At 44.2% G+C, this 27,419-nt stretch overlaps 1 protein-coding gene and 1 long non-coding RNA gene across 5 annotated transcripts in view; one reads left to right on the top strand and one right to left on the bottom strand.

Annotated features, from left to right (window-relative positions):
* Window positions 1–16: 16 nt before the first annotated feature.
* On the top strand, window positions 17–27,403 carry LOC103559164 (uncharacterized). Its single transcript, XR_546915.2, has 3 exons — window positions 17–294; window positions 11,005–11,161; window positions 27,040–27,403. It is a non-coding gene; the product is annotated as an uncharacterized lncRNA (long non-coding RNA).
* The window catches only part of TPX2 (TPX2 microtubule nucleation factor), a 53,611-nt gene continuing 39,728 nt past the window's right edge, over window positions 13,537–27,419 (bottom strand). For 2 of the 4 annotated variants that reach the window (XM_008532557.2, XM_070589069.1), the window contains exons 13-18: window positions 20,698–20,793; window positions 19,479–19,655; window positions 18,951–19,097; window positions 16,761–16,872; window positions 15,892–16,079; window positions 13,537–14,311 (exon numbers count right to left, since the gene is read on the bottom strand). In XM_008532557.2, coding sequence (XP_008530779.1) covers window positions 14,201–14,311; window positions 15,892–16,079; window positions 16,761–16,872; window positions 18,951–19,097; window positions 19,479–19,655; window positions 20,698–20,793 — 831 coding nt within the window. In that variant the 3' untranslated portion in view covers window positions 13,537–14,200. The remainder of the gene's footprint in view (window positions 14,312–15,891; window positions 16,080–16,760; window positions 16,873–18,950; window positions 19,098–19,478; window positions 19,656–20,697; window positions 20,794–27,419) is intronic. The other 2 variants (XM_008532558.2, XM_070589070.1) reach the window with 1 other exon arrangement.

Here is a 27,419-nt window from a genome sequence, read left to right as displayed (position 1 = left end):
GGGCACCTGGGGCCCTGGGGGAGCAGCCTTTTGCAGGCCTTGCCTGGGATCGCTAGCTTGGACAGGGGTGAGGGAGGGGGCCTGCAAGAGGAGGGGCTCTCGGGCAGGGCTCACAGGCAAGACTCTGCCCAGGCTGGGCCCTGGCTCTGCTCACCTGTGTGCTACATCTCCTGGGGTCCCCCAGAACCTGGTTAGAGCCCCGCAGGCCCAGGGATAATCACCCTAGCCCCAGGGCCCAGCTCCGTGCCCACGATCCCTGGCCCTGGCATCTGGACCTACTTGGAGCATCTTTGGGTAAGAAATTGTCTTGGGGGCACTTGCTCAACATGCCCTTGGGCCTGAAAGCCTTTTCTTTTGAAAATGTGTTTTTCTTGGTCTCCTGGGGAGATGGAGGCTGCCCCAAGGACCTGTGGGAGAGGGTCAGTGCTCTTGCGTCCATCCCTGGAGCTGGTCCGGGTCTCTCCAGTGGCCCCCCTGGAAGGAGGGAGTTGAAGGAGTCTTTTCCAAGGGTCGTCCCCCACAGCGGTGACCCGGGGGCTGCTCCAGCCTGAGGTGTTCAAGCCAAGACGGCATGGGGTGAGGTATGACCCAAAGGGCCTTCCATCACCCAGAGGCTGTCTGCCCAGAGCTTTTCTCTGAGGGGGGCCTTGAAAACTAGCCTGAGCCCAGCGCATTGGAAATAGCTCTGGAGTGGGCGTCTGGGTTCAGTCCTGACTCTGGCAAGCCTCAGACCCTCTAAGTATCAAATGGAGGAAACAACCCCTGCCCTCCCATGGGAGAAGGGAGGGGGACATGACCCAAGAACGCAGCACGTCTCAGCTATGGGAAGTTATGTTGCTGTAAAAGAGACTGAGGAAGCTGTGAATGAACAGATAGGAGGCAACCCCCAAAGTAGGGGAAAAAAACAAAAACAAATCCAGGTGCAGAATAGCCTGTAGAGTGTGCTCGCATTTGAGCAAAAGGGGGTAAAATAGATAATATTTGACATCATAATATAGAAATTTTCACTTTGTATGCACAAGAACTTCTTTGGCAAGATAAGTGAGACACTGGGGTGCAGGGGTGGGAGGGAGACATCACTACACACCCTTTTACTTCTTTATTTGAACCATGAACTATGTGAACAGATTATGCAAAATGAGAGATTGTTTTTTAAGTGAGCAAATGTTGGGCATGTTGGTACAGGCTGCTGAAAACCAGAGTTGGAGCTCCTTCTCCCGTCTCATCGACTTCTGCTCTGCCTGGCCCTCCTCTTCGGGCCTGGCCCTCCCCTCCTCCATTTCTCTCCTTCAAGGTCTGGTTGACAGCCTGCCTCCTCCAGGAAACCAAAATACTTACTAATGCCTGCGTAGCACTCGCCACATGCACCAGGCCTCCTCCTAAGTGCTCTTATGTGGATTCCCTCATATGATCTTCACAACAAGCTGATGGGGTAGGATGATTACAGATGGGTAAACTGAGGCACAGGGAGGTTAAGTAACTTACCCAAAGCCATTTGGCTTGTAAGGGACTGAGCTGGGATCTGAACCCAGGCTCTCTGAAGGGAAGGGAGCTCCCATTTTCCCAGTGCCTGCTCTTAGCTTTATCCGTGTTTTCTTAAAACATCGTCTTGATAATAACTCTGTGAGGAGTCTCCAGCCTATTTTCTAGGTGAAGATGGAGAGGATCAAAAGAGTGGGTAAGTCGCCCAAAGTCACTCCACAGGGAAGGGATTTGAACCAAAAAGGTCCTTCTTCAAAGCCCAAAGTCCTCTTTCTTCTCTGAAATTTCCTCGCCCTTCCCTCCCCACTGGGTACCCCCTTTATGGGTCTCACAGCATTCTGAAGGTTGAAATGCTTCCTGTCCAAGCCTATTATCCTGACTCCCTGGCCGTCTGTTTGGTGGTCCCCACATCGTATTCTGGTTTAGCTTGAAATGTCGACTGCCCTCCTCTGGCCTCCTTTAGCTCCAGGCTGATCCCACCACTGACACTGTCTGGGAGCCTCTCCAGGGCAGAGGTTGTTCAATGATGCCCACGTGTGTCCCCAGCCAATCAGTGTTTGGTGAGTAAATAACTGAGGGACCAGCAAGGCTGTGGACTGGGTTTGTGGGAGTTTTCTACTAGAATGGCCCTGGCAGACGTCCCCTTTTATCACTGTGGTTGTCGATACCGATCATTTATTGAGTGCCCGCTAAGGGCCAGGCCTGGCTCTGCCAAAGGCTTTACCCAGCTCATCGGATCTTCACAAGGGACTCTGGGGGCCAAGTGTTAGACCATTGTGAAGGTGCAGAAACTGATGCTGAGAGAGGGTAACAGGCTCATCCCTGAAGTTGCACAGCTATTGCATAGCTTCAAACTATCCAGAGCCACCTGCCAATGAGACAAAAGTCCAGGCTGGGACAATATAAGTGGCTTTCTTTGCTACATTTGCTACTGTTATGATTCCCAGATAACTAGCGTTTCTTGAACTTTTCCTAAATGGGGCAGGCCCTGGGGTCAGCAACCTCATGAGTGTCCTCCATTCACACCTTACAGCATTCCTCTGGAGGAGTGGCCGAGGAGCACTGTGGGTGGAGCTCTGAGACTAACTGTGAGGCCTGGGCAAATGCCCTTGCTTGTCTCCTCATCTGTAGGGCGAGACCCTCCTTCGAAGGGGGAGGCTGATAAAGCATTTAGAACAGTGTGTGGGTACTTAGTAAGTGCTGTAGAAATGTCAGCTATTTCATCCCCATTTCCCAGATGTGACAGGAAAACTGATTCACAGGGCAAAGTCAGAGCTGGGTGTGAACCATTGAACCCAAGGCTCACTCATAACCGCTCTGCCTGGTTGCCTCTCTCCTGGGGTGGCTGGGAGCATTTAGCGAGCACGTGTACGTAGAGTGCTTGGCACAGTACCCACGGCACTGTGGGGTCTCAGTAATGTTGTGGACACCTCAGGTAGAGGGCTTAGCTATCCCCGCAGGCTCCTCCCGCTGGGATAAGAGGCTGGCCTGGTTCCGGACCCACAGGCGGCCAGCTGTTCCCTGGGAGTCCCCGCACTTCTTAGCGGTCCCTTGGAGGCACAGGGGTGGGGCACAGGGAAACCTCCTCCACCCAGCTGGGGGCTGCCAGAGCCCCTGCCCACCCCTAAAAGGGGGCTTTCCCTCCCTGCACCAGCTGTGCAGGCACCCTCTTTACCTCTACAGAGGCAGGGCAGGAAATTGGGCCATGCCAGGACCAATTAAACCCGCCAGGGGAATTAAGGTCAGCAGGATGCAATTATGCTGTTGGGTTTAACAAGACCAGAGGGCAGGTTTCTCCAGCCAGAGTTCATGGCTCCTTAGGCCTCCTGCCCTGGATGGCTCTGCATTCCAGAAGCCTGCGCTCCCAGGGTCACCCATCTCTGAGAGAATTCCTCGGGAGTGGAGGGGTTAACTCCACCCGGGCACTGCTTCCCTGGCTCCTGGGAGGAAATTGATCCAGCCAAGAGGCTTTAAAAGGACCTGTTCAGAGGAGACATTTCCCGGCCTGACCCTCTCCCGGCTCGTCTGTGATGGAAAATCCAGGGAGTTGAGCAATGACCTGACTCCAGGGAGCAGCCAGCCAACTCCCCTCACAACTTTCCTTTGGTCCTGAAACGGGAGCCGCTCAGGGCTGTCTTCTGCCCTCTCCCACCTTGGACCCCAGAGCCCGGGCCCGGGCAGAACCTCTCAGGTCTCTGGGAAAGCCCTGCAGAAGCCTTGTCTTTACAGCAGACACATGGCTGCTAAGCGGAGGTCTGTGGACACTCTGTGTGACAAACTGGATGTAGATTTCTCTTGGAGCTCAAATGACATACTGTTCTGTCCCAGAATTGTCGAGTTTTATTGCTAAGATTATTTACCGAATGCTCTACTCTGTGGCCAGGACTCAACTGGTCACCTTAGGGACACAGAGATGAAGTTGAGGAAAAGCTATAGAATCATCACCCAGTGCATTTTAGGTGAAAAAAGATTGTAAAATCATTCATGAAGTAGGATCCTTTGTTGTTAAAAACATTTATAGAGAAAATATCTGGAGGGATATAAATATACATATTAACAGGTATGGGAGTGGAGATGATTTTCATTCTGTGTCTGGATTTTCCTTTTATTTTTTTAAATGACCCTTTGTAACTCTGAGCAGATTAATAACTAGAAACATATCACTGTGGAATCTGTCTCAATGACCAGCATTTCGGGTGGTTTTCACGCACACCCATGTTTGAGAACCCCCAGTCAGAGGGCCAGCTTTGAGGCACTCCTGACAGAGTCCGACCTGTGCAGCTGGCAGAGTACTTCCAGGTCACATATCCCCTAGGAGCCTGGGCATGCTTCTCACACCTGATGCACATGGGAGGTGCCTGGAGAGCTCTTACCGCTCCGGAAGCCTGAGCCCCTCCTGAGCTCAGACCAGTTCCAAGAGGGGGGCCCAGAATGTTGGTATTTTTTAAATCTCCCCGCAAGATTCTGCTGTGCAGTCAGGGTTGAGAGCCACTGCTCTGAGGCTCTCCCAGGGCAGGGAATTCACCTTGTTTCCCTGGAGTGCCCCTACAATGTAGGGTAAAGCAGTGCACATGCAGGTGCTCTGTTCTGGCTTGCTGTATTGACTGTGCGCACTGTCCCAGTATCTGGGGCTCTAGAGATCCAGATGGCAGCTCCAGACAGACAGAGACCATGCTGGCCAACTTTGTATCCCAAGGACCTAGTGCGGAAAGGGGTGCTGCTGTTAATAGTAATAGCCACTAGGATTTATTGTGTCTTTACTATGTGCTAGACACAGGTATTATCTCCTTTACTCTTCATAGCAAACTTATGAGGTAGATACTATTATCACTTTTATTTCCAAGAGGAAACTGAGGCACAGAGGAGTAACCCGCCCAAGGTTTCAGGGAGAGTCTTCCAGTGGGGCTGGAATTTAAAGCCAAGCCCAACAGGTGTGGGAGTGGAGTCTGGCTCCAGAACCCTCGTGCTTAATTACTACTCCACACCCCAAAGAAAATGCTGGCTGAAAAAGGAATTCGTGAGTAAGTGAAGAATACTTAGACTATGACATCAACTTGGTAGCTCCAGGGCCTGACATTCAGTAGGTGCTCTGTTAATGTTGAAGGATAAATGCTCCTACTTTGGTAGGGCCTGGGACAATGGGAAACCAGACCAGCCTCTCCTTCACTCTTCTCCCTCTCCCCCATTCCAGCCCAACTTCTCTGCAGCATAAACAGCAAAGCCAAAAATAGCTATCTAATGACGTCAGAGGAACAAGGTCATCTGAAAATTGCCAAGGGCCACTGGACACCTCCCTATAGGATCAAGTAGCAGGAGGGTACCCCAGGCTGGTGCAGCTGTTCCAAGAACAGGAAACGTCCCAGGAACAGACTTGGAAGCACCACCCCAGGAAGGCAGGGCCAGTGGGGGCAGGAGACAAACGCAAACACATAAAAAAGCAGACGCAAGACCCAAGTGAGGAACACAGACTCCGGAGTTGAGAGTAATTCGACTTAATCTGCACAAGAAGTCACTCCTGTCACACGATCCCAGGAAACGGCTCAAAAAGCAGGGAATGTGTGTTCTGTCCTGTTGCACAGGACAGCTTCCTGGCCTACAATTGTGCTATTTATAAAACTTCACGTCCATTTGCTAAATTGTGTTACCATAACAACCAGGGGTGCATGGCATGCTCTGAGCGGCTGCTGGAAGAGGGTCTTGTCTGGCATGGTGGGGGGCATCCAGATTAAAGGATGAGAAGTGGGCCAGGGCAAAGCAACTCCTGGGTGCAGTTGCTTGGCCGTTTGACCACCTAGGCTATCATTCAGGCCTGCTGTGGCTTGTGACTTAATTGACTGGCAGCTGCCACATCTCTGACAGGAACCCAAGCATCGGGCACAGTCTGAGGAGATGCCTGCTGTGTGAAACTGAGGAGAGGGCCTGCCTCCCAGCCTCTGGGAAGCTTAGCTGGAGGTTCCCATAGCAAGGTCAAGAGTTCAGTGAGGGCTCCAGCCCAAACTGCAACCTTCACAAGACACTTGCTCCAAAGTCCTGAGTTTCTGGCCCTGTAGGGTGACAGAAGCAATCTCTTCTTCATCCAGGGGTCTTTGATCAAGTGTCACTCAATTCCTAAAAGAGCCAGGAGCTCTTGAGAATGCCCATCTCTTACAGCTGGCTCTACTCAGATACAACTGGTGTGCCGGAAAGGGCACTTGAGGGCAGACAGACCTGGAGCCAAATTCTGACTCTGCCATTTACTAGCAGTGTGACTTTAGGAAAGTAACTTAAACTCTGAGCCTCAGTTTCCTCATCTGTCATATGACTTGTTGGAAGGCCATATGGAAAAGCATTCTACCCTCCATCTTCTTAGTCTTGGCTAAGGAAATAAATACCTACTCAACAAACTCAGCAGCTCTCCCGTGTAACATGAACAGACTGCACAAAGATGACTCCCCAGGGAGCTCTGGAGGGGAGGAGTGCTCTGGCCCTCCAGACCAGCTCGTTTGGCCTGGGCACTGAGTCACAGGAGAAAATGGCTGCCGGCTCCCCTGAGTTGGGCGACCTGTTGTCTATCAGGACCTGTAGGCCCCTCTCCTGGCACAGTGGTCCTCACCCTTGGGCATGCATCACAGTCCTCTGGGGGGCTTGCTAAAACACCCAGTCCCGGGCCCCACATCCAGTGTCTGACTCAGGAAGTTTGGAGTGGGCCCGGGAATTTGCATTTCTAGTCCTGGTGATGCTCATGTGCTGGTCCACAGAGCACACTCTGAGGACCACTATTCTAGAGAAAAGTCCCCTAGCCCAAGTTGCTGAGCTTCCAGCCCGCCAATTCCTTCCCATTTTTATGAGACCTCTGGGTAGTAGAAGTGTTTTGATACATGTGTGAGGAAAACACAGAAACACTTAGACCCAGTCAGTACAGCTAGGGTTTCAAGTTAAGCTGTTTCATGAAGGCGGTGGGTACTGGCAGCCCCTCCCAGCTCCAATCTGACTAGCTGCTTCCTCTGTGTTGCTTCCTGTATTAGTTTTCTATTGCTGCAGTAACAAATTTCCTCAAATAAGAGAAAAAGGTTAATGAGCAAATAAGAATCAGTGAGCCCACAGCACAGACATCAACCTCCAGCCAGTAAGAATGAGATTTCCACAAGCTCAATTCAAAGCCCTTGCCCTAAGGTCTCCCTCATCCTTTCGCAGGTTGTTAACTAGCACCTGCTGGCCCTGTCCTGTCTGGTTGTTAGCTCTGGGTAAACAGTAGGGCCTTCTGGCACCCCCTGGTGACATATACCCATTGTCAATACTGACTATATGACTCAAGCATGGTCACCCTGAGTCACATTGGCCAACAGGGATGAATAGGTTAAGTACCCGATGCGACAATCATCACTGCTGCCTAGAGTGCCCTTGGGCCATGTTAAAGCTGGGAGCAAATTCTCATCCACAGAGCTGGAGGAAAGATCCTTTCTAGAAAGCAATCTAACTTCAAAGATAAGGAAATTGAGCCCGGAGATTTCAAATGACATGCTCAAGGTCACAAAGCCAGAAGCCACTCTCCCAATTCCCAATCTTGGGCTCATTCCACTAAATAATTTTGTGTTCCTCCTGAAGCCTGTGACAGTGATCCCAAAACAATCCAAGTCCCTGTGACCACGAACCCTGGAAAACTTGAACTGCAGTGGAGAGAGACAAGAGCAGCCAGGCAAGGTCTTACTGGGATGCCCTTAAACTGCCTCCAACAATAGAAAACCACAACTAGGCAGCCTCATATCTTAGAAAAGCCGAGGATAGGAGGGACTTCCTTGTAGTATGTATAAGAATTCATTGAACATTCTGTGCAGTCTTTAACCGGTTCCAAGGTCAAGAGAAACATCAGAAAATATGTGTGTGTGTCAGAGGACATTATTCAGGGATTAGTCCCCTGGAGTGATCTGGGCTAGATTTCCGCGCCCAGAACAACCCTTGGAAAGTCCTCAACGAGATACCACACTGGTCTCCAACATACTTCACTGAAGTTCAAATGGCAATCCAGGGGCAGAAGAGCTTGCTAGAGGTGCCCTCTTGCAGTGATCGAGCAGCCGGCTATAGAAAAATATAAATATGTCTGGTGTGGCATATTTATATTTACAGGAAAAACTCTGCAGATATTCAAGCTGGAAAGAGCTTTATTAATCTTTCCAGTTCCATCTTCTCATCTGACAGATGTGGAAACTGAGGTCCAGAAAAGGCGAGTGACTTGTTACAGGTCACCCAGTGTGTTGGTGACAGAAGCGAGATTATATTCCCTGCCCCTATTTGTCCCCAAAGACACATCACAGCCCTAGAATAGAGTTAAAAAAGACAAAGGGCATCTTCCTCCAAATCTGATCTGAGGCTTTGAGATAACAATCCATGTATAAGTCATCTGAAAATGGAGAGTTCCAAGACTTTAAGATAACATAACTAGACTTCTCTCCAGAAAGGCTTTGCTAAAGACCAGCAAACTGAATCTTTTGTTGGGCATGAGTGCCAGTAACACTGATATCACATCAGCCAAAAGGAGCTTTCCATTTTGCAAATGTGTATGCAAGAATAATGTCATTAACTCTGCTTTTCAGGGGCTTATATACCTTTTAATATTTTAATTACAAAAATTGACTGATATGTGGTTTGAAACAGCCACTTAAAATTTAGAGCCAGACATGATATATTATGGGGATGAACAAATCTATCCTATAGAGTCTAGAAAAATCTTTTGCAAAACAAGCATTTTCAATGCGGAGAAGCAAACTCAGAACAGTAGAACATTATGCTGCTGTTAAAATTGGTATTTACAAAGTATGCAGGAATACAGGAAAAATATCTGAGTTACTACTATGCTAAGTGAAAAAAGCAAGGTATATCTATACATATACACAGAAAAACCCTACAATGTAGAAAGACAGGCTGTTTTTTATACAAGAAAAAAACAGATTATTCAAAGAAACACCAGTGTTCAAGGTGGGTAATGGATTTTTTTCTCTCTTTCTTCCTATTACCAGGTATTATCTTAATTGTATATAATTAACAATAAATCCAAATTTAAAAGCTGAAAACAAAAATATTGCAAAACCCAGTTGAGATCTTTGCATAGAGCAAATTCAAAGTCACTTTCTGGCCATTTAGTTGGTTATCTGTGTGACTGAGTGGGCGTGTGTGCCTGTGAGGGGACGTAGATCAGTGTCAGGCTAGAGACTTTTCATCTCTCTTACCATGCTGCCCCAAACTGCTTTTCATATTGCAATTTACAACCACTGAAAACTACGTCTCCCATAATTCTTAGCCCCTTCACACACCTCCCCATGATGTTCTGGGATACCAATCCCACAACTACATGGGTCTCAGCAAATCAGATAAGCCAGGCTTTTATTGCCTTTCTGTCTAGTAAAATTTTAAGAAAAAGGGAGAGGGCAATCGATGCCTTTAGGTCAGGTTTAGTCTGGTGAAATATTTCCTGATAAAACCTAGTATTTTCCTAAAGCTTTTACCCCTGCCCCTCCAACTGTGGTTTCTCGGAGTGAAGTGTCAGCATCTGTCAAGTCCTTTCAGGAAGCTGATACCTTTAGCACCTCAGAGCCATGCTCTGACCTGAGCCCAGCCTCTTATTCTCTTGCAAGAAAGAGAGGAGCAAATACCATCAGATGTTTCCAATGTCAGTAACTTTCACTACAGCGTTAGAAAATAGATCAGGGGAGTGAGAAGACAAAGGAAACAGGAAAAAATATGTCTTTGTCCCAGGGCTTTTTTGTAGCAACTACACTGGCTTCAGCTGGATAACATATTGTCCTGGAATTCTTGGCGTTGGAGCAAACACGTCAGCTCCCTGGTTACGCCTTCGTCACTGCTCAGAGTACCATGCACTTTAACCTTCCTGCTCTTTCCATAGGCCTGGGTTTGTCTCGTATCCAGGAAACTTTATATGCTGTCTAAACTGAGCATCCCAGCAGGTTGCAAGGCAGATGGCAGCTCAGGATTCAGAATGTTGACCAATTCCTACCTGGATCTGCACCACCAAGCTGTAACTCAGCCTGCTGTGCAGAAACAGGAGCCCAGCCACGTGGCTAACAGCTTTTTTAACTGCTACTCTCAGCAATGAGGAACTTCCTAAGCAGATAAGATTCAGAAGAGAACTGAAAAGGAAGCAATGTCAAGATTTATCCAAGGGGATACACAGGTTTAACCAGATAGTTGAGCCAATAAGCCCCCAAGGCTCCGCTAAGCCAGGAGGAGCTAAAAGACCAGGTGTTGCTGAGCTGCCCTGAGTCCCTGGGACCTCAGGTCACTAGCGCAGGACTTCATGCAGAGGAGCTAGACCCCACTACAGGTCTCCCTCCACGCCACTAGATTCTCAGAAGCGGCTTCATACTTCAGTCAGGAGAAGCCAGGACACACCCCAGCTAGCACCTGAACTGCATCATTCAAGGCAGAACACACATGAAAAGAGCAAGGTCCAGAGTGTAAAGTATGACACTATCTGCGGAAAAATGAAAGGAAGGAGGAGGTGGCAATGCGTATATGCAGACGCCATCTCTGCGAGGGAAAACGCCTGGCAGCACTGACTGCCCCCGGGGAGGGGAACTGAGCGGCTGGGAGAAAAGGTGGAAGACTTTACCTTTGCAGTGTTTCAATTTTGAACCACGTGAATCTATAACCTTTCAAAGAACAAATTAAAATTAAAAACAAATGCAGAATGCTAGGATCTTATTGTTATACAAAAAGAAAAATGCTCTATAAATCTGTGTGTACATACAAAACCTTCTGGAAGAACACAGCTGTTAACAAGGAGTTCCTCCTGGGGAATGGGAGGAGGGGCAGTAAGGAGACTTCCATGTTTTAGTTTATATAGTCTATATTGTTTTAATTGTTTCCAAAAGGCAGTACTACTTTCATATTTTTTACTTAAACAAAAAGAAACATCTTTAAGAACTGCAATCTCACCTCCAACAAGAATCTCTAAACTCCTGCAGGGCTGTCTGTCTCTCTCACGTCACTCAATCACACCCAATCTGTGTTACAATTATCTGTGCACAGGTCTCATCTCTGTTAAATGCTCGAGCAACTGCAGCCTGTCTACCACTCAAGCTCCACTTTCCAGGGACAAAACTCTGTGGAAAAGAACCAGTGAGGAATAAAAGAGCAGTCAAGATGGCAACAAGGCAGTTACACAAGAACAAAGTCATCAACCAAAGTAAGACTGAGCAGTAAGCTTATGTTGTTAATTAGCACAAGACTATTAGCAATGGGAAACCAGGACCAAGTCACAATCACACTGAAAACGAAGAGTCCTTCCCAGAAATTGTGGAAATTCCAACAATCTGCATGAGTGCATGTGCTAGAAGTTTTGTAAATTGTCAAGCAAATTGTGACAGTCAGATTTCTCAGAATTCAGTAAATTCCTCTCAGAGGACATGTTCTTTGTTTAGGAAAATTCTGGAGTGACCTCTGAACATTGAAAGAGGGGCTCTCTCTAAGACATGGCCTGAGGGGATTAAAAAACCTGAATTTCTCTCTAAAATAAAAGCAGAGAGTTTGAATTTGGGGGGAAATGGGAGGCTGTGCTAGAAAAATGAAGGTCATGTCAGGTGGCCCAAAACAGAGGACTCAGTAACACACTGACTGTGGCGAGGAGGCATAGACAGCCACCGAGAAACTGAGACTCTGGGAAGCAAGAGGTAATGGATGTCTGCATCTCAGTTTTGAGCTGTTTGCTCTGAAGTAATGTAATCCTTCTCTGTTGCCTCTACCAGTCTGCCACACATTACCGCCCCAACTCAGGTGTGTCTACGATGCAGCAAATGGGATAGAAGCATCCCGTAGGTCCATAATTCTCAGTAACACTCTCTCCAAAACCCTCAACTTGAGGGCTGGATTTATTCTCCTATTGGAAACAACCAAAAACAAAAAATGGATGAAATATATAAAAAAATGATACCAGCTGGAAATATATGAATGATAGTGAACTGTTAGAGAACTGCTGATACAAGGGAGGGAGAAAAGCAACATAGGACAGGAGCAGAGAGGGGGTCAAGAGATGAACACAAGTGGAAAAACAAAAGCAAGACCAGAAAAAAAATGAAAGCCCTCCCGACAAGTGACAAGAGATATGAAGTCTGGGGTAGAACTAGATTTGTCACCGTACAAGGGATAGAGAACGTCGTCCCTCTTTGGGGCTGATACCTGGGTGCCCTCCTTAACTACCCTCTTTCTCTCACTCCCCACGTCCAATCTGTTAGCAAGTCTTGTACAACTTCAAATTACACTCAGAATCCAACCATTTCTCACACCTCCACTGCTACCAGCCTAGCCCAAGCCACTATCAGCTCTCACCTGGACAACAAAAACCTCCTCACCTTCCTGTTTCCAATCTCACACGCCCGCTCACTCCCCATGCCAGTCTATTCCCCACACAGCAGCCAGGCAGAAAAACATTTATCACCCGACAGAAGAGGGGACAGTTACTTGCTTCTTGTCTGTCTCCCCTCCTAAAACGTAAGCTCCACGAAGCCAAGGTCTTCGATTTCGGTTCATTGCTGTATTCCTAGAGACTAAAACAGTGCCAAGGTATATATAGGTGGCACCAAATAAATATTTGTTAAATGAACTACATAAGTAGTTATGGAACTGTGTACCATATACTTCTAGGAAATGAATAAAGGACCCACATTTTGCATCAGTTTGTAGGCCTTCAGGAGGGCCAGGGATCTGCAAATCATATATTGCTTTGTCACACATTACTCAATCTACAAATGCTTGTACATAATGCTCACTGAATAAATAAAAGGAATATAAAACAAGTTTAATATCACGTATGGTGCCTAGGACTGGCCTGGGCAGAATATGGATGCTTTTATAGTTCCTGGCACAGGAGTAGATGACTGGTACAGAATAGAATTCATAAACTACGTTAAGTCTAAAAGAAAATACACTATTTAACATGGACCTAGCATATTTGTACCAGCTATGACAAATACAGAGATGACTACGGTAATTTTTGTTCAAGGACTAAAATAATTTTAGATACCTGCATCTCTATAGTTTGTGAACAAGTACAAGTAACTCAGCAGTATGATTGTTCTACTAGAGATATACATAAGAAACATTTGGTGGCCTCCAGAACAGTGAAAGAATAAATTTCTGTTATCTTAAGCCACCAAAAAAAAAGAAAAAAAGAAACATTTGGGAGGCACAGGGAAGGAGGTGATCATCCTTACCTGAGGAGGTCAGATGGTCAAGGAAGAATTTACGAAAAAGATTTCATTTGAGCTGAGTCTTCTCAGCAAGAGTTCACCAGAGGAGGAAAAGCACATTTACGGGAGAGGCATAATCTGTGTGAAGGTCTAACACACACGATTCCCTCCAGAGGAGTTCCTGGGAGCAAGCTAACGAAATATGGAACGCTATTCTGAATAAGACAGAAAAAACTTACAAGGCACTTTCCTTTAAAGACAGAGCCTGTGCTTTTAAAAGCTCCTGGACCCTCTTCTCAAAGTACCCATTTTCCCAATAAGATATGACCTCCAAAGGGGCTTGAGAGATTTAAAAACACCAAATGACAAAACCAAGGAGGGGAAGACAAACATATTTATTCTAGTCCAGGTTCCTGGAGGACTTCGAGCATGTGCTGCATGGCATTCCCTATTATTCTCAGCACTGAGAAGGGAAGAAGGTACCTTACCAGCAGCTCTGCCCAAAGTTTGCCGATGACTGAGGTCCCCAGTCACGCAGACTTCTCCCTTGATGTGCAGTTAATGAGGCTTCCCCATTGTGTGCAGAGAAAGGGATCTAAGGTACTGATTGTCCCCCATTTAAGCCATCACTTAAATACTATCTCTGTATTTAACTATCTTTATTTTCTGATTAAAATAGAAAAAAAGGGAGGCAGGGAAGGGGCAATAGAAATTACACTGTGCTGATACAGAGACTTTAAATGCTAGTTAAAGTTAAGACCCATAATAAAGGTTAGCTGCTGGTTCAAAGGAAATAACTACATGGAGTCTGATCGAGACACACGTGAGTTGAGTTTCATCATTAACCTCAATAATGTAGGAAAACAATTCTCAACAGAATTGGAGTCCACACTTGTCAGGTATGCTCTGTTGGGCATGGGTAGGTAAAAGTCTGGACAAATGGGTTCTCTCCATGCCCCAGTGACAAAGAAAGAAGGTCCCTGGTTTGATGGAAAGAGCAGCTCCTGTTCCCAGGTGGTGTCTGCAGCTCCCAGCTGAGTTTAGCAGTGGAATCGAGTGGAGAAGTTGGGAGATACGGGCACAGTCAGAGGATGGTCACTTGACTTGACCTCCACACTCTGGTACTTGCGTATTGGATTTGCCTTGTGCACCTGCCGAGTAAGGAAAATAAAGTTACCACTGATAAGGAGGTTAGAGAACTACACTTATAACTGTTTTTTTCTTCTTGAGAAAATGTTGGTGTAGTTTTACAGATCCCATTCACTAATTCAAAGAGGAAGAAAAAAGGCAACACTAGCATGAAAAAGCACCTGAGCTTTGGAGCCCAACTAGGTTTCTATTCAGGTCTTGCAGGGTCTCTCAGCTTACACTGAAGAAGGTCAAACCTATCTCCAGTTTGACTGTTTATTCCTAGGGTGTAATGGGGCTGTACTCAACTGCAGCAGAGAAGAGATACACGGTAAGAACTTGCCAGAGTACAATCTTAAGCTTACTGAGTCTTAATATTCACCAAAAGAATGGACAAAAAACACAATAACCAGGAAGGGTTGCTGGGAGAAGGCGTGATCCTGGCCATCCTCTGGGCAGTCTAAATCCTGAATCAAGACGGATTAGTAGAGAGCTAACTAGCACCGACTGAGCTGTGCTTTAGGTTGTGGCCATCAGCCTACAGTGAGACTCGCTGTAAGAAACAGCTCTATGATGGGGACACAGACAAAAGACAGCTACCAAGTGCTGAAGAAAAATCAAAGAACTTGAGGCTAGAAAAAAGGCTGGTTTTGTGAGTATACCTAGAGTGGGGACTGAATTGTTTTTTCATCCAATCAGCAAATGGTAGCTTGGATTTTGCCGAAAAGCTAGTCCCTTTAATAGTTTGTCCCTAGAGCTTTCCTGCAGCCATAGTCACCCTGCTTAACAGCTGCTGGCCTAGCACTTTCAGACAAAGCCTCAACTTACGTATTTCTATATTCATCCTTTTATTAATCACATGAAGTTCCATCTATAACTGTGTTCTTCCTCATTAATGCAGTTAAAGTGGCTTGCTGCCCTCCTAATAGAAGGGTCCTTAATGTGAATTAAGCTTTCTTTTTGGATAACTAATATCTAAATCATTATGCTAGTATTAGCATGAAGGGTCACCTGGACCAATATGCACCATAACCCAAGGAATCTGAGTCAAGTATTAAGAGGAAAATGAAAATACAGTTGCCACACAATTCCTATGCTCTTCCCTACCTAGGTTTTCCTGTCTAATTGTAAAACACATTGGCTTTCTTAAGCCTTAAGGAAATAATAAAAATAAGTTAAATAAATAAAAAGAGTCTTATGAATGCATCACTGCGCATAGTTATACCACATGATATCCTTACGAAAACTCCTGGAAGAAATTCTGTCTGAATTCAATATCAAGGATAATTTATTTTTTTTTAACAACTAGTTTGTTTATATCTCATGAACAGTGTAAGTTTTGTAAGCAACAGGGTGGCTTCTTAAAAGGGCCAAAATTATGGCTCAAACGTAGCAGATATGTGTGTGGATCACAATGTTCACATCTTCAGCTTTGTTCACGTCTTAGCTTTGTGACCACCCTTGGTTTGTGTGATTTCCTGCTTTCACTCATCTTTGATATGTCACGTAGGCCACCTTAGATCCTTTCTGGAGTAAGACAAGGTACAGATAAAACAAAATAGAGACAACAGTGGGTTAGTCAGCGCTCATGCTGTTCAGTTACCAGTTCTTTCCGTAGCCTGGCTAGCTCCTCCTTCTGCTGCTCTTCCTCCTGCTGCCTGGCCTCCTCCAACTGCTGGGCTTTCTGAGCTTCCACCTCAGCCATTCTCTTCTCCAGCTCCTGCCGCTCCTTGGCTCTCTTCTCAGTGGCCAGCTGAAAAGGTTCCTGAACTAGAGAACCAGAGAGGCCCTCTGAGTACAGAAACAGAGAGAATATCGGTGCACAAGGAGGACTTGCAGAAACTTAGCCCCCATGGATCCAGCAAGTGGCACAGACGCGCGTGGCCACAGAAAGGCTGAGCTCTAAGCTAGCCCTGTTGGGACAAAGGTGAAGTAAACCACACACAAAGTCTTAGAATTTTAGGGGTGGGAAGGGTCCCTAATTATCTAATCATCTAATTAGGAGAAAAGCAAAACCCATATGTGAAATAGCTTGCTGAAAACTATATAGTGACTTTGAAACAGATGTAGGAGAAGAATCCCAATTTTCTGACACTTCGTCCAGTGCTTAAGGAATCAACTATTTTGGATCTAAGGCTTGCTTCAGGGCGAACTCTGGAAAGAAATCCTGGCTCTCCCTCCCCTACTTACTTGCTACTCTTTGGGTGGGGAAAGCCTATAACTGTTGCTGAAATGCCAGCTGCCTCTGCCCTGGCTCTTGTTCTATGAATCTGGCCCTAACACATTCTGCAACTCAACATAGCTGCTGGGTACAACAAAGGCAAAAGAGTGGATCCGGGGGAGATAAACTAGATCCTCTAAAGGCAAACGCTTCTGATTGACACAGCGTTATACTGACAAGTGAGTCCCAAGGCATTCCCCATAGGAAGTCTGCCAATTCTGCCCCACCCCCAAGGGTACATATAATAATACCAGCAAAGGATTTTTTCTCTTTCTTGGGAACAAAGGGCTCCTGGGAGATGACAATGTTTGGACCGGCCTTGAAGCAAGCTGCTTCTTTCTGCTGTTTCAGTTCTTCCTCCAGCTGTTAGAAAGAAAAGTCTGTCAGATAAGCAACGACACGACTCTCCACGACTGCCACCTCAATGACTGAGTTCTCATGTTTCTAAAGTGCTTCATCAATAAAGACAGCAGATGATTTAATCCAAACCCCAGTTAAAACCCCTCACATAGACTTTGCACTGAGTAGGTTAGACTGACAACATCTGAACCCAACGAGAACTAGAAAGTATCTTTAATATACTTTTAAGGCCTATCTTAACATCACAAAAATAAACGAGCACACATTATATACTCCTGGATGTGATCACCTATGAAGTATTCTCCCTCCCAACCCCAAAATTACCAGAATTTAATCAAGCCTCTAGATCTAGATTTATAGGAAGTACAGGAGATAGAGGAACATATTAAAGAACACCATGGGAATGCAATCACCAAAATCCAGATGATGGAAAACCTATAGGACAAACAATCTACTTTATTCAACAAATAAAACGCAAGCAGAGGAGCCTATATTAAAAGGGACTTAGAGATTTATCAAACAAATGTAATATGTGAAGCTTATTTGGACCCTGATTTGAAGAATTCAACTATTTAAAAAATTTTCAGAGATTTAGAGGTATATGAATGCTGACTATTTGTCACTATTAAGGGACTACTGCTCATCTTTTTGAGTGTGAAAATATTATTGTGGTTATGGCTTTTTTTTAAATCTTTTCTTTATATTTTAAAGATACATACTGAAGTATTTTTGGGTGAAATGAGATGATCCCTAGGATTTGCTTCAAGGTAACCCTGTGTAGGTAGGAGGATCCGGTGTAGAGAAAAGTAGGTAGAAGTATAGACGAAACAAGACTTTCCGTGTTTTGATCATTATAGAACCAGGTGACAAGCTCATGGAAGTTCATTATACTATTCTCTCTACTTTTGCATATGTCTAAAAACATTTTTAAAAATATTATTATGGAAAATACGAAACACAGACATTCTGTGTCATGGTCCCTGAAAGACAGATATACTCCATTTCCAAAGCAACAGTCCCAAGTTTTCCTAGAGAACAACAGCAACAAAGGACCTGCATCCATCGATGGAGGAAATCACATCTCCTGGGCTTCAAGAGGGGTGACTTCCCATAAACAGAGATTAGCCCAGAGCTCCTTTTAGACAGAGTCTAGGATGTGACAAAAATACAAAAATATTGACACACTGAGGGTGGGTTTCAGGGGAATTTTTTCCACCCTCTCTCAGGTAGGGCAGAATTAGATCCCAATTAAACCAGCCAATAACAAATTAATTATTTTTAATCACCTGTCATCTATAAAGAGCAAATAGCACACAATGTTGAGAAAACAGCAAACCATATTGAGAATCTATTCTTATTACACTGCTTCTTATCACTACAGAAAGACGTGAATAGTTAATGAACAAGCCTAACAGATAAAACAGAAGAGATCTTAAAGTAACTCCTGACACAGAAAAAAGCCTGTCAGTGCTCACGTTCCCCAGATGATCAGATCACTTAGAGCAGGACTCAGCAAACCTCAGCCTGCAGGCCAAATCCAGCTTACCTCTTTTTGTACAGCCGGTGAGCTAAGAATGGTTCTTACATTTCTAAAGGGTTGAAACACACGTGACAGAGACCATATGTAACCTACAAAACCTAAAATATTTACTACCTGGTCTTTTATATAAAAAGTTTACTCACCCCTGCTTTAGAGTGACAGCCCCTGAAATAATCCAGTATGTTCATTCCCAGATGAATTTCAGTGTAGTGAGTCTAGTTTTTTCTTTTTCTTTTTAAAGATTGGCACCTGAGCTAACATCTGTTGCCAATCTTGTTTTTTTTTTTTCTGCTTTTTCTCCCCAAATCCCCCCTGTATATAGTTGTATATATTTTTCTTAGTTGTGACATGTGGGATGCTGCCTCAACGTGGCCTGATTAGCGGTGCCATGTCCACACCCAGGATCCGAACTGGCAAAACCTGGGGCCACTGAAGCAGAGCGCGTGAACTTAACCACTTGGTCATGGGGCCGGCCCCTACTTTTTTCCAACAAATCAACAATCAAGCAATTAACATTTTAGCTGCTCTCCTCATCCCCCACCTGGTGCTTCCAAGTTTGTGCCTTCAGAGCACCCCTTTTTTCTGTCTCCAAGCAGAAAGGCTCAATCTGAGTCGCATTCTTCACCTTCTTCTCTGGCAGGTTAATGGTGTCAAAATGAGGCAAAGGAAGCGCCTTAAACTTGGGCACCTAAGAGAAAATATAAAATTTAAGATACGGCCTCTCTCACCAGAAAGCAATACCTGCTCCAGAATATTTGGATGAATCTGAAAACTAGGAAATGCCAGTTTTCAAAGCAGCATGGTGTAGCAGAAAGAGTAATGGGCTCAAAAGGAAATCGAGGTTTGCCCTCCAATATCGCCAATAGCAGCCAGAAGGATCATGGGCAAGTCACTTCACTTCCTTGTACCAGAAAGCTTAGTAAAATTCCTTGCCCTATTTCTGCTTCATAAGGTTCTTTGAGGAATCGAAGGAAGTCAGTGATTTTCTAGTTAAAAGTGAAAAATAAAAGATTATCTTTGAGGGATCAAAGAATAGTGTTCCGCTACTTGCCGAAATGGAAATACCTACCTCCTCTTTCTGCAGTTCTTTTATTTTCTTCTCCTTCTGTAACTGACGTTCTTTGTCTCGAGAATCAAAAGAGAAAGCGCATATTTCCACGGTTCTTGCCTCTGACATTTGGGGTTTAAAAGGCACCCCATAATGTGGCACAGGTAACGCTCTTATCACTACTGGCTCTTCCTCTTCCTAAGAGAAAAAGTGCAGTCTAGAAACAAGACTCCTCACTCTGTCTCACCTCCTCAGACTGTGGAGTCAGAAGACATTATATGAAAAGAAGTCATTAATTAAGGCAAGTCACTCGACCTCTTGGGTGTTTTAGCTTCCTTTTCTATCAAAGAGGGATAATACCTAAGTCACCTACCAACTCACAGGGGTGAGACCAATGTGGAAGCATTTGATAAAGGACTAACACAACTACCCTTCAAGGAACTAATGTTTTTCACAGGAAGGTTGTAAAAACTAAATGAGGTCCAACGGTGTGAATAAAATGAAGAAGAGAAGAAAGCTACTAACCAAGCATATACCTTGGCCTCTTCTTTGACCCAGCCTCCAGAGTCCACTGAAACATGTGACTGGGAGTTAAGGGTTGCCAAACCCAGAATAGGACCAAGTAAGTTGTTTGGGTTCAAGCTGGTAGCATAAGATTACTGTGTATTTTAGTTTCAAGTGAACCTATAAAAAGGCTTATGCTTGAGATCTGCTATAAAATTACCCTAACTCTGGATATTTATAGATAAAATGGGAGATGTAACAAGAAACTAGCCTGATCAATGACAGTTTCTGTATTCCAATTTCATCAACCATCACCACACAACCTTTGGGTTAATGGAGATAGTTCAGGGTGGATTTAACAGCTTAGTATGAGTTTTAAAAGTCCCTCACTGAAGGTGACAATAGCTCAGGCAAAACAGAGAGTAGGGCTTGGCAACTTTTGATCCATGTTACAACAACAGGCCGATTTTCAGTGCCATAGAAATGGATAAGCCTCTAATAAGTTGCAACCAGTTACCCCTGAAAGCCAGAAAGTTCGTACCCTTATCAACATTATCCTTACCCATACCCTTGCTCCTCTTAGAGGAGCAAAAAAGATGATCAAATGTTCATACTCATTCTTAGAGACAACTCCAGACAAGAGTAATTGCCTCTGAATTCCGTTAAGCCTAAGAAAGAATAACTCTTAGATTGATTATGCAGAAGGAAGAAGAAATTCCCTATCCCAAGGAATCACCTCATCTTCTTTGGTGGGCATTCGGATTCTGTTCTTCAATGCAAATGCCGGTGACTTGGGGACAGTGACTGGACGTACTTTCTTTTCAGGAACACCCTGGAAGGAGTAAGCAACTCAATTAGACATGCCAGAACAATCTCCACTAGGCTTGTGATATGATTAAATCCCTTTCTTAAAGGGAAGTTGATATACCAGGAATCAAAAAAAGACTAGTATTTCAGTGTGCTGTTGTTTACCCAACTAAGACAAAGGCATATGTGGTATGCAGCAGCACCCCAAAGGTGGCTTATTATGACAGACAAGCAGCAAACAACAAGGATATAGTTTGAGTTGTAAGTTCAGCGAAAATAAGGTTCATCAAAATCTCTTTTGGTATTTATGAGAAACACTCCCATAACAGAAAACAAACTAATGCCAATATTTTATTGTTCTCTTCCTTTCTATACTCCAATCTCTCAAAAACAAAATACACAAAGACTTCCAAATATATCGAGGATCAGAATAAATACTGTCCATTCTCCTAAACCTATTCCATATTCAGCACTACAATGATAACTTACGGTCAAAAACTTTACCCTCAAAAGACAAGTGGGAGGGGCCGGCCCAGTGGCACAGCGGTTAAGTGCACACGTTCCGCTTTGGCGGCCTGGGGTTCGCAGGTTCGGATCCGGGGTGCGGACATGGCACCGCATGGCACACCATACTGTGGTAGCCGTCCCATATATAAAGTAGAAGAAGATGGGCACGGATGTTAGCTCAGGGCTAATCTTCCTCAAAAAAAAGGTATTGGCCAAGGGCTAGTTTAATTTCCTTTTTGCGAAATAAACGGGCAAAGAACAAGAACAAGCAGGTCACAAAGACATACAAAAGGCTCAATCTCGGTAATTTTAAAAATATAAATTAAAACACAGTATTTTTCACCTATAATACTGGGAGTAATATTTTAAAAACTGACTAATACCAATGTTGGCATGTGTGAAGAGAAGTGAGCACTCACAAACAGCTGGGTAAGGGTACAGGGTATAAATTGGTACAACCTTTGGGAATTAGCTATTAAATTTTTAAATGGTCATATTCTTTCATCCAATATTACACCTCTAGTATCTGATCTCATTTAGTTTAATTTTTAGGTATACTTCAAAACACTTTTTAAAAGAATAAAAAGTTGCAAAAAACAAATTATTTATCAAGAAAGGATCAGTTAAATCCTTCCTTACATTGTAGCACATCCACACAATATAATATGATGCAGCCATCAAAAAGAATAAAACAAATCTTTATTACTGACACAGAACAGTATTCATAATACTGAGGGGAGAGGGATAAGTTGTTGAAACAGAATATTATTGTTGTGTGTTTTTAAAATGTTATATAATTAACCTAAGCATAGAAAATAAAATCTGCAAAGAACACCAAACTGTTAACTCTCACATCTCTTTGAGAGTGAATTAAGAGAAGAATTTAATTTTCTATCTTCCATAATTCTAATACATTCAACTACTACAAAGATTTTTTTCCTTCATGATTCCAAAAGACTGCCAACACTTCAAATTCTTGCAGACTGAATTACATGTTTCATCACGTGCACATCATTCAAAACTAACACATTTTAGAAAGTTGTTCCATAAGCATTTTTTGATTCTCATAGACTTTATACTCTATCACAAAACTGGAAATTAATCCGAACCGCAAAATGGTATCTCTTGGGCTGTTGTTTTGAATGAAGTGTATGATCAGATCAATTAAAAAAAAAATCAAAACCTTGAGACATCCTCAATAACTCCTTCCTTGTTATACTCACATGCATACACTGCCCCATAAGCTCCCTATTCTGCTCCCTCTACTCTTCACTGCCCTGAGATAGGCCACATCATCAACTGCCTGTGCCATTCCACTAGCCTTATAACTGTGTTTCAGCTTCTCTTCTCATTCCCCCAATCCATCTGCTGTATATAGTCAGAATTTTTTCTAAAACACATCTGATCACATCACTTCCTGACTTAAAATTCTTTAAAGGCTCCTATTGTTTACCTATGAAAGTATAACAAATTCCTTGGCATAAAGTACAAGGCCCTTCATAATCAGGCACCCTGCCTGACTCTTCAGCCTTATCCCTTGCTCCTCTTTACACAACACCCTCCAACCACGATGAACTACTGGCAGCTGTCAAAATGTAACATTGGTTCTCAGCTCAGTACCTTTGCTTGTGCTCTCTTCCCTCTGAAATGCCCTGGCTGCTTGGAAGCATCTAGCCCTTCTTTTCAAGCCTCCACTGAAGCATCTCCTCTTTTGTTTTATTTATCTTTTGTGAGGAAGATTCGCCCTGAGCTAACATCCATTGCCAATCCTCCTCTTTTTTTTGCTGAGGAAGACTGTCCCTGATCTAACATCTGTGCCAGTCTTCCTCTACTTCCTATGTGGGATGCCTCTACAGCATGCCTGACAAGTGAAGTAGGTCCACACCCAGGATCCAAATCTGTGAACCCAGGCTGCTGAAGCAGAGTGCGCAGAAGTTTAACCACTTGGCCTTGGGGCCGGTGCCCAGCGTCCCTCGTTTATAAAGCCTTTCAATAGATCTCTCCACTCCTAGAACCTACGGAAATGAGCCCTCTCTCTCCTGTATATAGTTTTATCCTAGTACATACAAAATTTCAGTGCACTTGTTTACTTAGACGGCCATCTCGTCCTGCTAGCATGAGTGCTTTGAAAGTGAGGACTGTTATTCCATCAATCCCTAGCACCTAACCAGACCTTGGCAAGTATAATGCATTCAGTAAATGTTTGCTGAATGAATACAGTAAGAATGAATAACAGAATTTATACCTTGGACTCTAAGTCTCTTGGACTCTAATTTATACCATGGGAGACTTCTTAATCCCAACAATGTTGCAACTCTTCAAAACATGTTTGGAATGTCTTTCTGGCATGGCTTTCAAAGTCAGTTTTTAGGCCATATAAGGTAGTTGCTCAATCTTTACTTTTAAAGATTTTATTTTTTTCCTTTTTCTCCCCAAAGCCCCCCGGTACATAGTTGTGTATTCTTCATTGTGGGTCCTTCTAGTTGTTGCATGTGGGATGCTGCCTCAGCGTGGTTTGATGAGCAGTGCCATGTCCGCGCCCAGGATTCGAACCACCGAAACACTGGGCCGCCTGCAGCGGAGCGCGTGAACTTAACCACTCGGCCACGGGGCCAGCCCCCAATCTTTACTTTTAATTAAATGAAATTGTTTCCAGATCTATTATACTGGACTGCTCAGAAGTTTCAGTTCCAAATGACTTTAGACAAACTCCTAAAAGCAAACAAATCTTTAAAATATGAAGATTTACCATCATTGAAGAGACCCAAATGACTGTGCTCAAGTACCCAAGACAAGTGGCTTTTCCAAAATGCTTTGTACAATATCAATCATTGGAAAGAATTTATACCCTCGCAAGGTGACCACTGTAAAGGGATGCTCATTCTGCTGTGAAAGTTCTTGTATGTTTTCTAAAGAAAGCCAAGGTCACTAGCATAGTGAAATCCAATAGAGCAGAACTTGTAATCAGAGTGACAAAAGTCCATGAAACGGGTTTTCAAATAATGCTTACCACAAACAACAAAAATCTGTTGTTCTACAACATCCTGGACAGGTGGGAGCAGGAAGAACACTGAGCAGGGAATCGGAGGTCTGCTCTAGTCCAGCTCTGATTCTAATCTGTTTAACTTGGGCACAGTAGATAGTTTTCTAGGCCTTCGGTTTTTGTTTTTGTCTTTTCATAAAATAATGAAAATAAATATCTGAGCACTCATTTAGTTCTAAAATAATCTCTCTTTTCCTATTTTTCCCCTGTCTTCTCTGCATCCACCCAGCAGAGATGTGTGTTTTACAAGAGGAGCAATGGAAATCTCTAATAAGTTAGCCATGAAAGAGATATTTATGCACAATCAATCCTCTTAATTAGTTGGGGGAGAGGGAAAGGTGATTTACGAAAATCAACTTTGCAGCAACTATCCACCGACACTCCCACCTCCACTGCAATCAAAGCCAACTGAGGGCCCAATCAGAAATAAAGAAAAGGAATTTGAGTTTCTAGAAAACAGAGAAGGCTGCTTGTTTTGCTATTTTAAGTTTGTTTAGTTATAGGCTCCTTGAGGGCAGGGAATATCGTCATTTGCGTTTCTTTGCATTCTCCACAGCATCTACAAGTAGCAGTTTTTGTTCACCAAATACATTGATTAATATTACCATCATTATTTGTTTACATGTCAATCTGCACTAGCAGATTGTGAAAGCTTTGAGGATGATGATTGTGTCTTATTCCATCTTTGAATACCCCATGTCTAACCAGGCTGGTGCATTTCAGCTTGTTTCGCCACTCACTCAGTTATCCAATATTGGCCGCCTATGCTGTGATGCCAGGAGCTGGGGATACAGAAGTGAACAAAGCAGACATACGTAGTCCCTGCTCTCAGGGAGCTCACATTCTAGCGGAGGAAAGAGATGATGAAAAAGTAACAAATGAAGTATTTCCTGATTTTCACAAGTGCTCTGAAGAAACCTAGCAGAATGTGGAGCTAAAGGATAATGGGGGGAAGCTCCGATGGGAAGCTCGGGGAAGGTGTCTCTAAAGAGGTGATGTGTGGTTAGAAGAGGGCAATGTGGATAGACAGAGGACACATTAAGGAAAAGCACCCCAGGAGGGGAGATGGGGGTGTTGGGGTGAGCAGTTCTCCCTAAGGCAGGATATGCCCCCAAGTGCCCCGGGCAAAGGTTCTCGGGCCTGTCCTAGAGCAGTTAGTAAATTACTGTGAAGCAATATTATCTCAGGGAGTATGAAAAAAAAAAAAAGCCTGTTGGTCTACCCAAGTCATCCCTAAAATATCACTGCTAAAATTACTCACTGGCCTCACTGACAGCACATCCACCTCTGTGGTGCCCCAGCTCCCCACTAGATGTCGGCACCAAGTTCACATTTCACACCCTTGAGCTCAAGGCTTTCATCACTCCCCCTCTACCCCCAGAGCCCTTTTTCATCTCTGCCTCATGGCCCACTGCTGCCCAAGCCCATCTCTCATCAGCCCTGTTGGCTCCTTGCCACCTACCAACCACAGTGGGAGAGCGCAAGAAATACCATAAGGACACATGGAAAGGGAGCTTCAGCACCAGGGGGACACAGGTGGGGGACAACAGTGGCAGACAGACAGGCTGCATTTGGGCTCTGGGAGGCAGGCTTTTCTGTTCTGCTGTAAGAATCCAAGACTAGAAGTCAAGAGACATAGGCTCAGCTGTGCCATCAACTTTTAAAAAGGTTTCCATGGGCAAACCGCATTCCCCTTTCAAAGCTTCCTTTCTGAAGAGTGAAGAGGGTGGACAAGAATACATCTAATGTCTCCTTCTATGCTCTGCTTCTCTAGAAACCAAGAGCTGAAGTGAAAATCATTCGAAATTTTAGTAGGGAGAGCTGCAAACAGCCAGCGTCAAACTCAAAAAAGTGCGTTTGCCAAAATAAACAATGATATCAGTTAGCATTGTGGGGTAGAATAATATAGTGTTTAAGGAGATGTTCCAATTCTGGTTCTGCATAGTGGATACCTCTTAGTGCCTCTTTCCTCATCTGAAAAAGCAGGATAAAAATAGAAGCTACCTCTTAAGAGTTGTTATGAGAAATAATAAGATAATCTACATAAAACAATCAGTACAATGTAAGCATGCAATAAAATGACAGTTATTACTATTAACAACATGACTGCTTACTGTGTGTCAGACACTAAGTTCTTCACGGGTGCTCTAATTTACGCCGCACCTAACAAATCAAAACTCCAGGGGTGGGACCCAGGAATCTGTTTATGTAATAAGATCTCCAGAGGATTCTGAGAACCAGTTGAATTTGGCAAACACTTCCCTCCAGCATACCACATCAATTCAGTCGCATCTTACTTACTTACCTAGTGCTTTGCTGATCTGTTTATCCAGAATTCTCAACAAGGCATAACCTGGTACAATGCTACTCTAAGACCTCACTTAACTAACTCTAATGAACTCAAGTCACCCTTCCCCACTTCCTACTTCACCAGAGCATTTCCAAAGTGCAACAAACTGCCAAACCAATTTCCCAAATCAATGTTTCTAAAAATGGAGTTCAGGCATGACTGGTGATATGGAAGAGGATGTTCGGTGGGATATTTTTACTTAATAATCACATATTTTCCTAAGAAACTTCTATTTTATTTATTAAGTATTATTAATTTTTTTGAAGAAGATTAGCCCTGAGCTAACACCTGCCGCCATTCCTCCTCTTTTTGTTCAGGAAGACTGGCCCTAAGCTAACATCTGTGCCCATCTTCCTCTACTTTATATGTAGGACGCCTGCCACAGCATGGCTTGACAAGCGGTGCGTAGTTCCACATCTGGAATCTGAACCAGCAAACCCTGGGCCACCGAAACAGAAGACACAAACTTAACCACTGCACCACCGGGCTGGCCCCAGAACCTTCTATTTTAAAACAAGAGCATGGAGCCTGGAACCCTACTACACAGATTCATATTCCAGTTCTATCACTGGCTAGTTTGTGATCCTGGGCAAGTTACTTAACCTGTATGTTTCCTAATTGTAAAACAGATTGATAATAGTACTTATAGTGTCTACCTTATAAGATTATTATGAGAATTAAGTTATTATATAAAGAGCTTAGAATAAAACTTGGCATACAATAAGCTTTATATAAGTATTAGCTATTATTG

The sequence above is a fragment of the Equus przewalskii genome, chromosome 21, assembly GCF_037783145.1.
Source record: "Equus przewalskii isolate Varuska chromosome 21, EquPr2, whole genome shotgun sequence".
NCBI classification, from domain to species: Eukaryota; Metazoa; Chordata; class Mammalia; order Perissodactyla; family Equidae; genus Equus; species Equus przewalskii.
The sequence above is the reverse complement of the archived record's forward strand: the minus strand, read 5'-3'. Positions and strand labels throughout refer to the sequence as shown.